Genomic DNA, 13206 nt, shown 5'->3' on the forward strand with positions numbered 1-13206 from the left:
AACAAATGCACAGGCCTACTGAAAATTTCTACTGGTTTCAAGTTCATCTATCTACTCATATAGATGGTGTTTGCTGCTTGAGAACTACAGTTTTACTTGATCAAAAATGGTACTTATAAACCATCCCATTCCTCAATTCACACCCTAAATAAAAGACAATTGCTGGTAAACTGTTTCTCAGTCTTCTTTAATTTCTCATGAAAAATACTAAAACAATACAAAATTCTATCTTCAAGATGTACTAGCTTTCTCTAAAGTCACAAGACAGAAAAAGTACACAAAAGGAAAGGTTTAACTACTGAAGGAGTAAACTCCGTGGTCTTTGAAACTTTGCATAACGAAAGATGCCTGTGAAACACAAACTATTAGAATCTTCTTTTCTTTCAGTGTGTACCATATTCAGACATACAAGGCATATTCAGAGGCAAAATCAGGCATGAAATTTCTGCATCTTTAACTAGTACAGGATATTTTAACTAGTATGGGTGGAAAGAAAAAGTCACTGCAGAATAGATTTCTTTTGTGTACGTCTTCATATAATTGATATGTTAATACACTCTCTCCCAAATGCAGCTTTCATTCAAAAACTGAATTCTGTTCGCATTAAGAGTCTGCAGTGACAAGCATAAGAAGGGACCTGCCATTCCACAATCACAGTTCCACTGAAGAACGCAATGAAAACACAGGCACATACAGTCAGTGATTCTATCACCTCACCTCCCACTACTGTAAGTAAAGACTTGATAGCTGTTTTTATAGAACTATTTCTTTCTTAAAGAGGAAGTGGTAACCAGAAGTCCAGGTTGGACAACAGTTTTTTTCCTGGCTTGTCCTAACCCCAAAGCACATCAAAGCAGATTTTTACTCTTACCCAGGATCTGAGAGAAGCACAAGTAGGCAGGGTCTTTCATAATTGAACCTAGGTAGTACTAGTTGTTCAGCATGTCTGAAAATCAGATTACTTAGTTTAACATACAGACAGACTGGATTTAGGAACTGTTTTAAAATCTGTTAAGGAAAAATTCTTTGTCTGAAGAAAATCTTTTGCCAAAAATATGAAAGGGTGGAATTGGTTGAAGTTACAATGCCTAATTCTACACTAAGACAAAATCATAACCATTACATCACAATCATTACATTATAACCCATTACTGTGACAAAAAAAAAAAAAAAAAAAGGAGAGAGAAAATACAAAGTTGTTTCTTTGACTGGATGGTAAGAATATGACGACACTTCTAATTTCAAAGGAGATTACAATCTTTATAACTGATGAAAAAAATGACTTAGTACTTCCCTGAAACATCCTCTTACTGATTATTCCTAACTATCTTACCTCATTTTCTTCTTCGTGCTCTAATATAGCCTGTAGGAAAGCTCTCCTTTCATGGCTTGAAGATTTCTGATCGAACATTCCAGCCTGAATGACTTTTTGATCTACGTTCAGCTTATACTTTGCAGCAGCAAGTATCTTCTCTTCCACACTGTTCACAGTGCACAGTCGCAAGACCCGAACTTCATTCTGCTGACCAATTCGGTGAGCTCTGTCTTGGGCTTGTAAGTCCTATTAAGCAGAGAATACAGAGAGTGTTTTATATTTTAAGTGTGCTACTGTAATTGTTCTCTGCTTAAAGGACATTAGAATGCTGAATTTTTTGGGGGTATAAAAAAAGAAGTACTTAAAAGGCAGCCTACACCATAGTTCACACTGTTCATGGTTCCTCATTGTTTTCTTTCTCAAAACTTCATCAAGACGAAGGCAGGGGGAGAATTGAAAGGAACAAACATTGGCATACACTGTACAGTGTAAATGCAGTAGCTAAAAACTTGGTGAAAGCATGTGCAGAGACTGAAAAAGGCTGATGTACCTATTTTTAACCCTTGTATTCATGATGTACATATTTTTAACCCTTGTATTCAAAGATCATGGCTTGTCAAACCAGAATGAACCCTAACTAAAATATTTCTTGACTGCAGTAAAAGAGAGGAACAAAATTACTAGGAAAACCCCACACATAAACTGATCTACTAAAGGTTGTAGATTATTCTTAAATATGTTAACTAAAAATTATTTAATCTGTTGAATCAGCTTTTAAATTGGAATATTTGTGTGTGAAAAAAGCTTAAATATGATCCTACTGACTGAAAGTTCATATATACAAGAATGAGAATCAAAGTATTTATTCTTTGGTCAGGTAACTGCACTTAGAAATAATGGAAGTAGAAAGGACAGAGGTAAAGAATTTATTTTGTTAAATCAAAAATTTTATCTATTTTCCTTCAGAAAAAGAGAAATGCATTGATTCCTATAAATGATGCATTTCTAATGATGCATTTCTACTTCAGCATAGTCAAATAATGAAGGGTACCTAACTTCAAAATACTATCACAGTTTTGTGCTACCTAACAACCCAGAAATTTCTTAATGTAGAGAAAAAAAAAAGAAAGGCAATTAATTTGCCTATTTTGGTCCAGCACCTTGCTTTTGCTACCACTGTAAGCTCTTTCTTTCCCATAATTCCCCCCTCAAGCACTACGTGTGATGCAGCTGCTGCAATCTAAAGGTTTATTTGAAGTATGCATTAAGAGTGAACATAATGCCAGAATAAGAATTTGTTTATGTAATAATTCTGAAAAGTACAGGAAAATGGTAAACCAAGGAAACAGAAGTTTTCATTTCTTTTTAGTCTCACTTCCCTTAGTTTCACATGTGGCTATTGACTACGATATGATTTGTATATATTTGCACAACAGCCGAAAACACACAATTATATACTTCCAGAAGCATCTAATTTAACTGTCTTGGTTTAAGCCCAGCTGGTAACTCAAAACCACACAGCTGCTTGCTCACTCCTCGCTTCTTCCTCCCCTGCTCCCAGAGTGATAAGGAAGAGAATCAAAAGAATGTAAATCTCAAGGGTTGAGGTAACAATCCAGTAACTAAGGTATAATACGATATACTTAGGTATATACACTACTAAGTCCAGTATAAGGTATAACACTACTACTACCACCAATAATAATAATGGTAAAGGAAATAACAAGGGGAGAGAATATAAATCTAATAGGGGAAAAGGAAAAGAAATGAATAAGCACAAGTGATGCACAATACAATTGCTCACCACCCGTCGACCGATACCTAGCCTGACCTGAGCAGCGATGTGGGCCTTCCCAGTAACTCCCCCCAGTTTATACACTGGGCATGATGTGCGGTGGTATAGAATACCCCTTTGGCTAGTTTGGGTCAAGTGTCCTGTCTCTACTCCCTCCCAGCTTCTTATGACCCTCTTCAGTGGCAGAACATGAGACTGAAAAGGGCCTTGCTCAAACTAAACATTACTTAGCAACAACTAAAAACATTGGTGTGTTATCAGCACTGTTCTCCAACTAAAGCCAAAAACAAAGCACTGCACCAGCTACTAAGCAGGAGAAAAACAACTGTTAAGCCAAACCCAGGATATTTATATAAGAAAAAAAAAAAAAAAAAAGAAGGAAAAGACATTAAGTGACAAAGACTTCAGTTACCTCTTCTGGCTTTCTGAAATAAGCCAGTGTGGTTTGATACCATCTTTTCCTGGCAATCTGTATTCACTATTACCCACCCACACCAACGCACAGTGCAAGGTCACTGTCTCAGGCCAAGACTGCTGCACATCCTGTAACTTCCTGAGACAGCACTCTACACAGCCCTTATGAAAATATTCCAACCTACCTAATGAAGACTCAATGGGGAGTTACTTATTAATGTCCTAAGTTTAAAGAATAAGTACAGCTACATAAATGAAGCAGGTTATAAGGCTCCTATATAATAAACATACACAGACACAGAATTACTTCATTGACTGAAACAAAAAAGCTGTGTGATTGCATCAGTTTGCTTTGCTAATTCCTCCCAAAGTAGCATTTCATGACTTCCCTGGACCTATTCCTCAACCCTCCCATGCCCCACCCCATCTCCCCCCACCCCGCCAGCTATATCCCAAATTTAAAGAAGCAGTCCAAAAAGCATCATGAATTATGTGCACATTTCATGAAGATAAGTAAATAGAAGTAACCTGGTGAGGATTCCAGTCACTATCAAAGATTATGACAGTGTCAGCAGCCTGCAGATTTAAGCCTAGCCCTCCAGCCCTTGTACTTAGCAAGAAGATAAAGTATTGTGAGCCAGGTTCATTGAATTTCTTCAACAGAGCAGCTCGATCCTCCGATTTTGTTGTGCCTGGAAAGAAACAAAAAAACCCACAATCCTATCACAAAGATGTGAATTGACATAATAGAAATACAATGTCTGTTACTGAACGTAAATGTGGAAGAGAAATTTTAGAATGCTTACTCTTTGCCATCTTTACCACATTTTCCCTAATATGGAATAAACACTGGCCATGAATGTTTTGGTCAACTGGCTATCACTTCTAAGAGGTGGACTTCTAAATACCTCTTTTAAGTACTTCTCTTGGCATTTCAAAAGTGGACATTAAAATGTTGGGTAACATTGTTACATCTTTTTAGGACTCACATAAATTCCAATTCAATATACACAAACAGAAGGAAGCTCTGGCTTGATTAATGTCTTCTGGCTACAACCAGCATCTAATTATTTTTAGAAGTTACCTTCCTAGAGATTTATCAAAATGTCTGTGCTGGCCTTCAGAGTGGTAATTAATACAAAAGGACTGAAAACTCTTTAAAACTTCTTATCTTGATTGTGATGATGCACAACGCCAGAGTGAGAGCATGCAAGGAATTCAAACATGGTGAAAACATAGACAAAGTTCTAAGTAAAACCCAAGCTCTGTGCATTCTGCTGACTGGATGAAATCCATGTACTTTGACAACAGTCCGTATGCATCACCTTAGCCTGGTCCACCATTTGCCTTATATTTTTTTATACTTCTGCCTGTAATTGAAAGCCAAAGAAATTCTGCTATTTTTATTCAGGTATGCAGAGAAGATGAAGCTTTTCTATTACTGTAGCGGGTTGACCCCAGCTGGCTGACAGACTTTCACTCACTCCCCTTGCTCATCCATATGGGGAGAGAAAATCAGATGGAAAAGCTCCTCGGCTGACATAAAACCAGTTTTATAAAAGCAAAGCTCTGCAGGCAAGCAAATTAAAAAGAGAACTTTATTTTCTACTTCCCATCGATAGGTAGCTATGCAGCCACTTCCTGGAAAGCAGGGCCTCAGCAACTGTAATGACTGCTTGGGAAGACAAATGCTGTAATGAGGAATGCCCCTGCATCCACTTTCATTTCTCTCAGCTTTTATTGCTAAGCATGTCCTTAGGTCAGCCTGGGTCACCTGTCCCATCCAGGTCGTTGCTCACCCCCAAGCTACTGGCCTTGGGGGTAGAGTCCTTTGGAGATAAAGCCTGGACACTCTGCAACCACTGCTCAGCAACAGCCAAAATACTGGAGTTTTACCACCCGTGTGTTATCAACCTTGCCTAGCAAATGCAAAGCACCAATGCGAAGCACAGCACTATCATCAGCTGCTAGGAGGAAAATTATCTTCATCCCAGCCAGACCAGTACAATCACACAGCCAAACTGCTGGCCCACAGAAACGCATTCTCTTGAAAAGCACATGACTTGGGTAGAAAACACCTTTATGTGAGAAGACAGCTGGACAGAATCTACATATACATGCCAGCATAGAATGATGATAATCTACAATCACAAAACTGGAAAAGAACAAAAAACAGTTCATCTCACTAATTTAATGGATCACCTGCAAAACCTTAACGAAATGAAGGAACTGTACTTACCATACTGTATATTTCCATAGACATTATACATGAAAAAGAATTAATTTTAAAATACATGATATAAGGTAATTTAAAACATTTTAACTGTAATATGACTAATCTTTCTTGAATGGAGGCATTAAAACACCTGCAGGCCAGAGGTGCAAGGAGAGTTTTGCTAACACAATACTGTATTCTTCTGCCAGTTTTGACAAAAACATCCTATGGCACAGTGAGAGAGCTCATTCGTGTCTGAGTTGCATTACTCCATTTTACATTTGAGGATAACAGCATTTCAAGTTTTGTTTACCTTTTCTTCCAAATAAAGCATGAAGCAAAGAGCCAACTTGAAATATTGTAAAAAGATTATTCAAAGGACCCTAAACTCTCATTTTAGTCATGTTGTTCTTCATATTCCTATTAATCATTGTTTTTCTATTAAAAAGTTAGACTGATAAATGCTGCTGCCCTATGTAATTACTATAATGTGCGAGATAAACACATTAAGTAAAAGTAGTATTTAAAAAGGTCAGTGTGAGGAAGAGATCATCAACATGGAAGAAGGCCAAAATGGAAACTTCTTTCGAACAGGTTTAAGCCTCACATAGGATATGCTGTTTTTAGTTATTCTCCCTTCAGTAATACTCCACTATGTTTCTAAATAATCTTTTCATTCAAAGGTAATAAAACATATCTACACATAGAGTAATTGAGGCTACTGACCCTTCCATGAAATTCAGGAAAACTACAAGTACTTTACTTGTCACTGAAATTCAGTTATCCTGTGGGGAATTGCGGCTGAAGTTTAACCAGGTATAAATTAATTAATTCCATTGGAATCTAGGCAAAACACTGGCATTGTCATCTCTCATCATGAGAATACTTTCAGGCAACTTACGCAGTGGCAACTGATTGGGCCCTTCGATTTTTAAACCTTGCTTGAAAAAGAGATCAGCCCCTGAACATCAAATCTCTACATAATCTGCATTCCAGGAACAGATCTCAGTGTCCATCAAAACAAACCCTCAAACAAATGGTTTGCAGGTTAAACAGATAAAAGAAAAGTGTCAAAAAGCCCAAACTAATGAAGCATGCTACCTCCTAACTTACTATCTCTCTGTTGGGTTTCTTTTTCATTTAGCTTACCATCAAGACGTAGGTAAAGGAAATTTCGAAAGGCAAAGTAGTCTTCCATAATGGTCATGAGTGATGTCATTTGACAGAAAAGGAGCACACGATGGTTAGTAGCTCGTAATTTTGGTAGAATACGATCGAGCAGCTCAAACTTCCCTGAGGCCCGATAAAGTTCGGCTCTGTTGAAGAGAAAAAGCACAGTAAATGCCAGAATAAAATGTCATTTAGAAAAGTTTTTAATCATTATTATGTCAGAGTATAACAGAGACATTAATTTACTTAAGATAAAAATGACTAATAGCACTTTTCTCTCTTTAAAAATATTTACATTGATTAAAATGAAAAACACCCATGTGAACTCCCATTTGGAAAGGATTTCTCTTCAGTTACAGAAAATGTGTGGACTTTCAACCACACAGACTACCTTCCATCGTGCAACTCAATTCTGTTTCATTATTTATAAAAAAAAAAATAAATTAGTTCTCAGCTAGGTAAGCATTTTATCAGTTAAGACATTCGCCTGCTAGCTTTGCTTTCAAATGGCATTTACTGCAGCTATAAGCTGTATTCATCAGGCACATGTTTGAAACAATTCCTTTTCCACTCAGTGACTATGCACAAGAGCGTGAAATATTTCAAACAGAACTAATATACAGAAATAATGGGAGGAGTGTGACAAAGTATATACTCTTTAGCCATGTAACTTTGGCAGTCCTGACCAATGTTTAGTTGCTTTGATTAGCTACTCTTGTCTTCTACACTATGAATTGTGAAACAGACACTTAGCACTGAAATTCAAGCTGTAACTGAGAAAATGAATAAAACAGGATGTCTAAATCAGCATCACAGTGATACACCTTACAACAGCAAATTTCACATGACTTTTTTCCAACCTTGGGTCTGTACTCTCAAAATATGATTTATCATTAGCAATGATATATGTAAGTCCACAAGATACACAGACTACTGACAGACACACGTGATCAGCTAAACTATTATGGAGACAAGGAAAGGAGACAAATAATCCAGTATACTAGTTAACAAAACAAAACAAAACAAGTTATTAAGATGTGAACAGGAAGGGGGTCAGGTGAAAGATACACACCTTTCTTGTGTGTGGGGAGAATGGGTGATACACCTGAAGGCTGTGCTGCCATTCAGCAGGACCCTGATAGGCTGGAGTATTGGGTGGAGAGAAATCTAATGAGGTTCAACAAGGGCAAGCATAGGGCACTTCACCAGGGGAGAAAGAACCCCAAGTACCAGTACAGGTTGGTGGCTGACTTTCTGGAGTGCTGAGAAGGACCTGTGTGTACTGGTGGATGACAAGCTATGAGCCGGCAGTGTGTCCTTATGGCCAGGATGGCACACAGCACCCTGTGGTGCACCGGGATGAGTGTGGCCAGCAGGTCAAGGGAGGTGATCCTCTCCCTCTGCTTGACCCTGGTGAGGCCACATCTGGAGTCCAGTGTCCAGTTCTGGGCTACTCAGCACAAGAAAGACAAGGAGATATGGGAGAAGGTCCAGCAGAGGCTACGAAGATGATGAAGGGTCCAGAGCATCTCTCTTACAGGGGAGATTATGGGAGCTGGGCCTGTTCAGTCTAGAGAAGACTGAGAGGGAATCTGATTACTGCATGCAAGTAACACAAAGGTGGGTGCCAGGAGGATGGTCCCAGACTCCTTCAGTGGTGCTCAGTGACAGGACAAGGAGCAATGGCCATAAGCTGAAACACAGGAAGTTTCACCTCAACATGAGGAAGAACTTCTTTATGTTCAGGGTAGCGACGTAAGAACGGGCTGTCTCAGGAAGTTGTGGAGTCTTCTTCTCTGGAGATGCTCAAAACCCACCAGAATGCATTTCTGTGTAACCTGCTCTAGGTGGCTCTGCCTTGGATTAGATGATCTCCAGAGGCCCCATCCAGCCCTGACAATTCTGTGATTTCTAGGCAGGTGCATACAGAAATGCCAAGGAAAAATTTTCATCTGTTTCATTTCAAATAATGGGAGAAATGCTACTTTAATTCAGAATAAAGATGGTAAAGAGGGAAAAGCAGAAGACAAAAGTTACAAGAAAGAGAAGAAAATTCCAACTGCTATCTCTGAAGAGTCATTCCAATGAATTTCAGATGCTACCTAAGCTATTTCAAAATAAGGATATGGGATACGTGAGTTTACAGTTTTCTTTGCATGTCTTCCTGAAAGAGATGGAGGCTCATAAAAAGCTCATGTAACACTGCCAGTACTGTTCTCTTTTGCTTTAGATATGTGCCTCTTCCTTTCTGTAAGCTACTTGAGTTTGTTAGCATGTACCTTCCAGAAAAAGAATGTGATACATTAGTTCCAATACAACATGAAGAGGAAGAAAAAATGAAGGAATTACCCATTGATGACACCATTTGAGTAGCCTAAATGTTCAGCGAAGGACTCCTGCAGAGTTATAAGCAATAAACAGATTATTACAAACTACACAGTAACACAGAATTATACGTTCTTACATAAGCTAATTAAATATATGAGTGTTAGGGTTTGAGTTTCTTTATGGTCATGCTCTTTGAATCCACCTTGCAGCAAGTGTTCTGCTTGATGTCTTCTTTAGCTGCTATTACTTGAAATTTATGGTTTGCAGAAGTAACTTCTGCCAGCGTACATTCTACCAGATTACAAATACAGAAGAACCTAATTAATTTATACTAATTACTGGAAGAGCCAAATTACTCAATTTAATTAATTAGCATACAAGAAAGCAAAGAATGAAAACAGCAATAATACATCACAGTAGGTACTTAATTATTCATTCAGAAATGTATCTGTATTCCTATGACACTTTCTATCTTTCCAATTATGTTGTTATATTTATATACTTTGGGTCCTAATGAGAGATGCTACATAGATTAACTGAAAAAACAAGGTGAATAGAATAGGACAACTCTGGTTGATATTGGGAAAGATTAGCAGCCTGCTGGTTACAAGTTTCTTAGACATGGTACTTTGAACTAGTGTCTCTAGATTGCAAATTAGGTCTAGGTAGAGATTAAGTTGCTCTCGAACATCTTAAATTAAAAAAACAAACAAAAAAACCCCAACCCAAACAAACAAAACTACCAGAAAACAAACAAACAAAAAACCACAATAAAAAAAACCACCAAACCACCACTTACTTTTTTAAAGACCCTGCCTCCATAACATTAAATGCTTTAAGGCTAGACTTCAGATCACCAATAAAAAGCTGGTGCTTGGTCCATTTATTTCTGAAAATGGACCATACTGATCGTGGTTTTCAAATGCTTTCTCTTCAGCAGAAATAAGATGGACAGAGATGTCTTTTCCCATACACACGAGCTTCAGCAGCAGTTTTCTATTACGTTAGCCATCTGAATAAAAACAAGTCTCAAAACCAAACCTGTCAGTCTTACCTCAATATGTTGAAACATGTATGGGTGATTGCATATCTTTCTCAGTTGCATGATAGTGTTCATAAGAGTTTTTGCCCCACCTTTTCCCTACGGGTACAAACAATACAAATTAAATGAGGCATCTAATTTCTTAGCTTATTAATGAAACTTTTGAACCATATTGTTAAATGCAGACATAAAAATACTTTCACCCCAAACCTGACCACCACATCACCAATGAAAAAAACCAAAACACACAAAAAAACCCACCCAAAAACCCAGAAGCTACTATTCAGTTGTCTTGCTGTATAAATTATCTATCTTAAGTATGCTCTGTAAGAAAAAAGGAAGATCTGGAAGTAATCCATAAAGTGCATTAAGTATCTACCTACAGTTTTCACAATCGGAAGCAGAGCATCTGCTGTCCTGCATATTGCTTTATTGATACCGTTCATTATGAAACCTTACAAATTCCATAAGGTCTGAACTCTCTAACAGAAATCTGTTCTAGCCAGATGATTTTCAATCTACAGCATCTCCTTCTGTCTGTTAACTGGGTTTCTCTTTCTAGGCCAAGTAAAACACAGGGTCACAGGCAGCTAAAAAGCTAGAGATAACTGAATCTTGTGAGTCATATTAATATTTAACAAAATATATTATCAAAATCTACTCTGCAGATAATCTTTTTCAGAATCAGGACAGACTTCATGCAATAGTCAATGGTGCTAACCTAAACTGTATGGTTATAAACTAATTGCAAAAGGTGGATACAAGTTTGAGAACATCCCAGCATATTAACATTGACAAGCAGTTGCTGCTGTCAGAAACCACTTTGCTTTGTTGTAATTTTATGAAAATGTAATCAGAGTGGCTGCAATATTCCAAGCTTACTGTATGACTAATTCAGATGTATTTTAAAAATGTCAGCAAAAGGCATTTAGCCATTTCCAACAATAAAACCAGGGAAAAGTACACTATTTGATCATACCATGTACTAATAATACTCTACTCTTTACTAGAAAGCACAGTGAAATAAATTCCATCTAGAGCAGAGATTTTATGCTTGAAGGGGGTGCTCCATACATCTATATTTGGTTTTGTTCTTTCCAAAATCCTCTCAAATTTGCTCCTAAATGCAGTTCATATTTGTTCCAAGAGTAATTTCCTAGAAATTTCCAGCTTGATAAACTCTCTGTAGTCTTAGCTGGTTCCAGGCAAGACCTGCAGAAAGACAGGATTTTTTCCTAACACAGTTCTTTGATCACTGAAGCCAAGCATTCCCAATAAGCCACCTCCCTCTGCTGACAACAGGTAGCATGGATAAAAAAAGCTGATGAACCAGTTAAAGAAAAAAAAATAATCAAGAGAGGACAGCAAGAAAGTAAAAAATTTTAAGACTCGGCAAGAAGGGAAGGCCAGGGAGGTGTTCAGAAGACAGCAAACAAATGTATGTTGTTTATAAAACAATAAAACAGTCTATGATCTTTGACCAGTTCACAGGTTCTGATCTGGTGAAAGGGTAGAAAAGGATCAGGAAGGAAATGAAGTCTGCCTGTGATACAAAATTAAATTTGTAGGACAAAAGTAAAGACATCAAACCACAAAATGACATTAAAATAAAACAGAAGAATGTAAATTAATGTTTACAAAGTATTCAAACTATTAAGATGAGTATCAACATCCAGTGATAAGAACGAGCTTTGTCTAGAGTTTGAATAAGTACCAGCAAGGAAAACAATTTGACTAGACAAAACAAGGGTAAAATAAGATACTGAACAATACTATCACCCATTTTACCAATGCAACCTGCAAAAGGATGATGGAAAGACAGGATGTGATTGTACTGCATCAGTAATATACATATAACACAGTGCAAACACACTGTTACACACCAACTGTTCTGCAGTAACTATTCAAGGTATTTCACATTTATTATAATGTGAAAAGCATATACACAAGTAAGGTGACGAATGGCAACTTTTTTACTCTGTATTAACTGGATCAAGTCCCATGATTGCATAATCAGTATTTACTAATACATACTCTAAATCTGACTATACAACTTTGAATCTTACTGCTCTCTTAAAAAAACTATGTCACTAACAGATCTTGTAAGTATGAATAGAAGCTGGTTAAAACAAAGCTTATACTTATCTAACTGCTCTGAAAGACAAGATTTATGACTTTCTGTAGCCAGCACTGCCACAATCATAATTATTCAGGTACCACGTTGGATTAAACTCAGCCAAGGGAAATGCTGGTTCTTTTCAAACGCTGCCTGTTTGCAGAGAGGAACTGTAATTATAGTGAATACAAGTAGGATCTTTTCCTTGTGAATAGAGAGCATGAGCTGTAGGCTTGTAAAACAAGACAGATGTCTAACGATGTCTGATAGATATCACTTTTCCCATGATGGATACCTGCAAAAAGAGCCTACAGTTTCATAAAACAGAAATCATACTGCTAGCATATTTAATAATACATTGTTTTCCTTCTTTCTTTCATACCTTCTTGTCTTTTTCAGAACCATCTGTGAGAAGGATTCCCTTGGCTTGCATGTGGCGGTACAGGATCTTCTGAAGCGCTGACATATCGCATTTGATCACATATTCCACCTAGTATAAAAAATTCCAAGAAACCAACCATAAACACACTGACATAATAATGTTAGTAGGATCTAACACAAAACAAAAACCTGCTAATTTTTATCTGTACCCTACCACTATGTGGTTTCACTAAGCAACAATCCAGCTACAAGCACAGCAACAATTATCTCAAAAGATTACCTGTGAGAGTCACAACTACTATGAGACAGCTGGATCCTAAGAATGTAAGTGCAGAATCACTTTTTTTCCCCTCATTTTGTAATTTTAACAATTTAAATTCATAATTAAAAAATAATTTTATATATAACACACAATGAAAATATTTGTGTC

General features: G+C 37.3%; 1 protein-coding gene across 7 annotated transcripts in view; it reads right to left on the bottom strand.

Annotated features, from left to right (window-relative positions):
* The window catches only part of SMARCA2 (SWI/SNF related, matrix associated, actin dependent regulator of chromatin, subfamily a, member 2), a 138855-nt gene that overhangs the window by 64475 nt on the left and 61174 nt on the right, over positions 1–13206 (bottom strand). For all 7 annotated transcript variants that reach the window (XM_061375110.1, XM_061375106.1, XM_061375109.1 and 4 more), the window contains 6 exons: positions 12778–12885; positions 10292–10378; positions 9259–9305; positions 6889–7055; positions 4053–4216; positions 1334–1561 (listed from right to left, as the gene is read on the bottom strand). In XM_061375110.1, coding sequence (XP_061231094.1) covers positions 1334–1561; positions 4053–4216; positions 6889–7055; positions 9259–9305; positions 10292–10378; positions 12778–12885 — 801 coding nt within the window. The remainder of the gene's footprint in view (positions 1–1333; positions 1562–4052; positions 4217–6888; positions 7056–9258; positions 9306–10291; positions 10379–12777; positions 12886–13206) is intronic.

The sequence above is a fragment of the Neopsephotus bourkii genome, unplaced genomic scaffold, assembly GCF_033783945.1.
Source record: "Neopsephotus bourkii isolate Nb327-2 ecotype Australia unplaced genomic scaffold, CSIRO-AGI_Nbou_v1 NB_1658, whole genome shotgun sequence".
Classification (NCBI taxonomy): Eukaryota; Metazoa; Chordata; class Aves; order Psittaciformes; family Psittacidae; genus Neopsephotus; species Neopsephotus bourkii.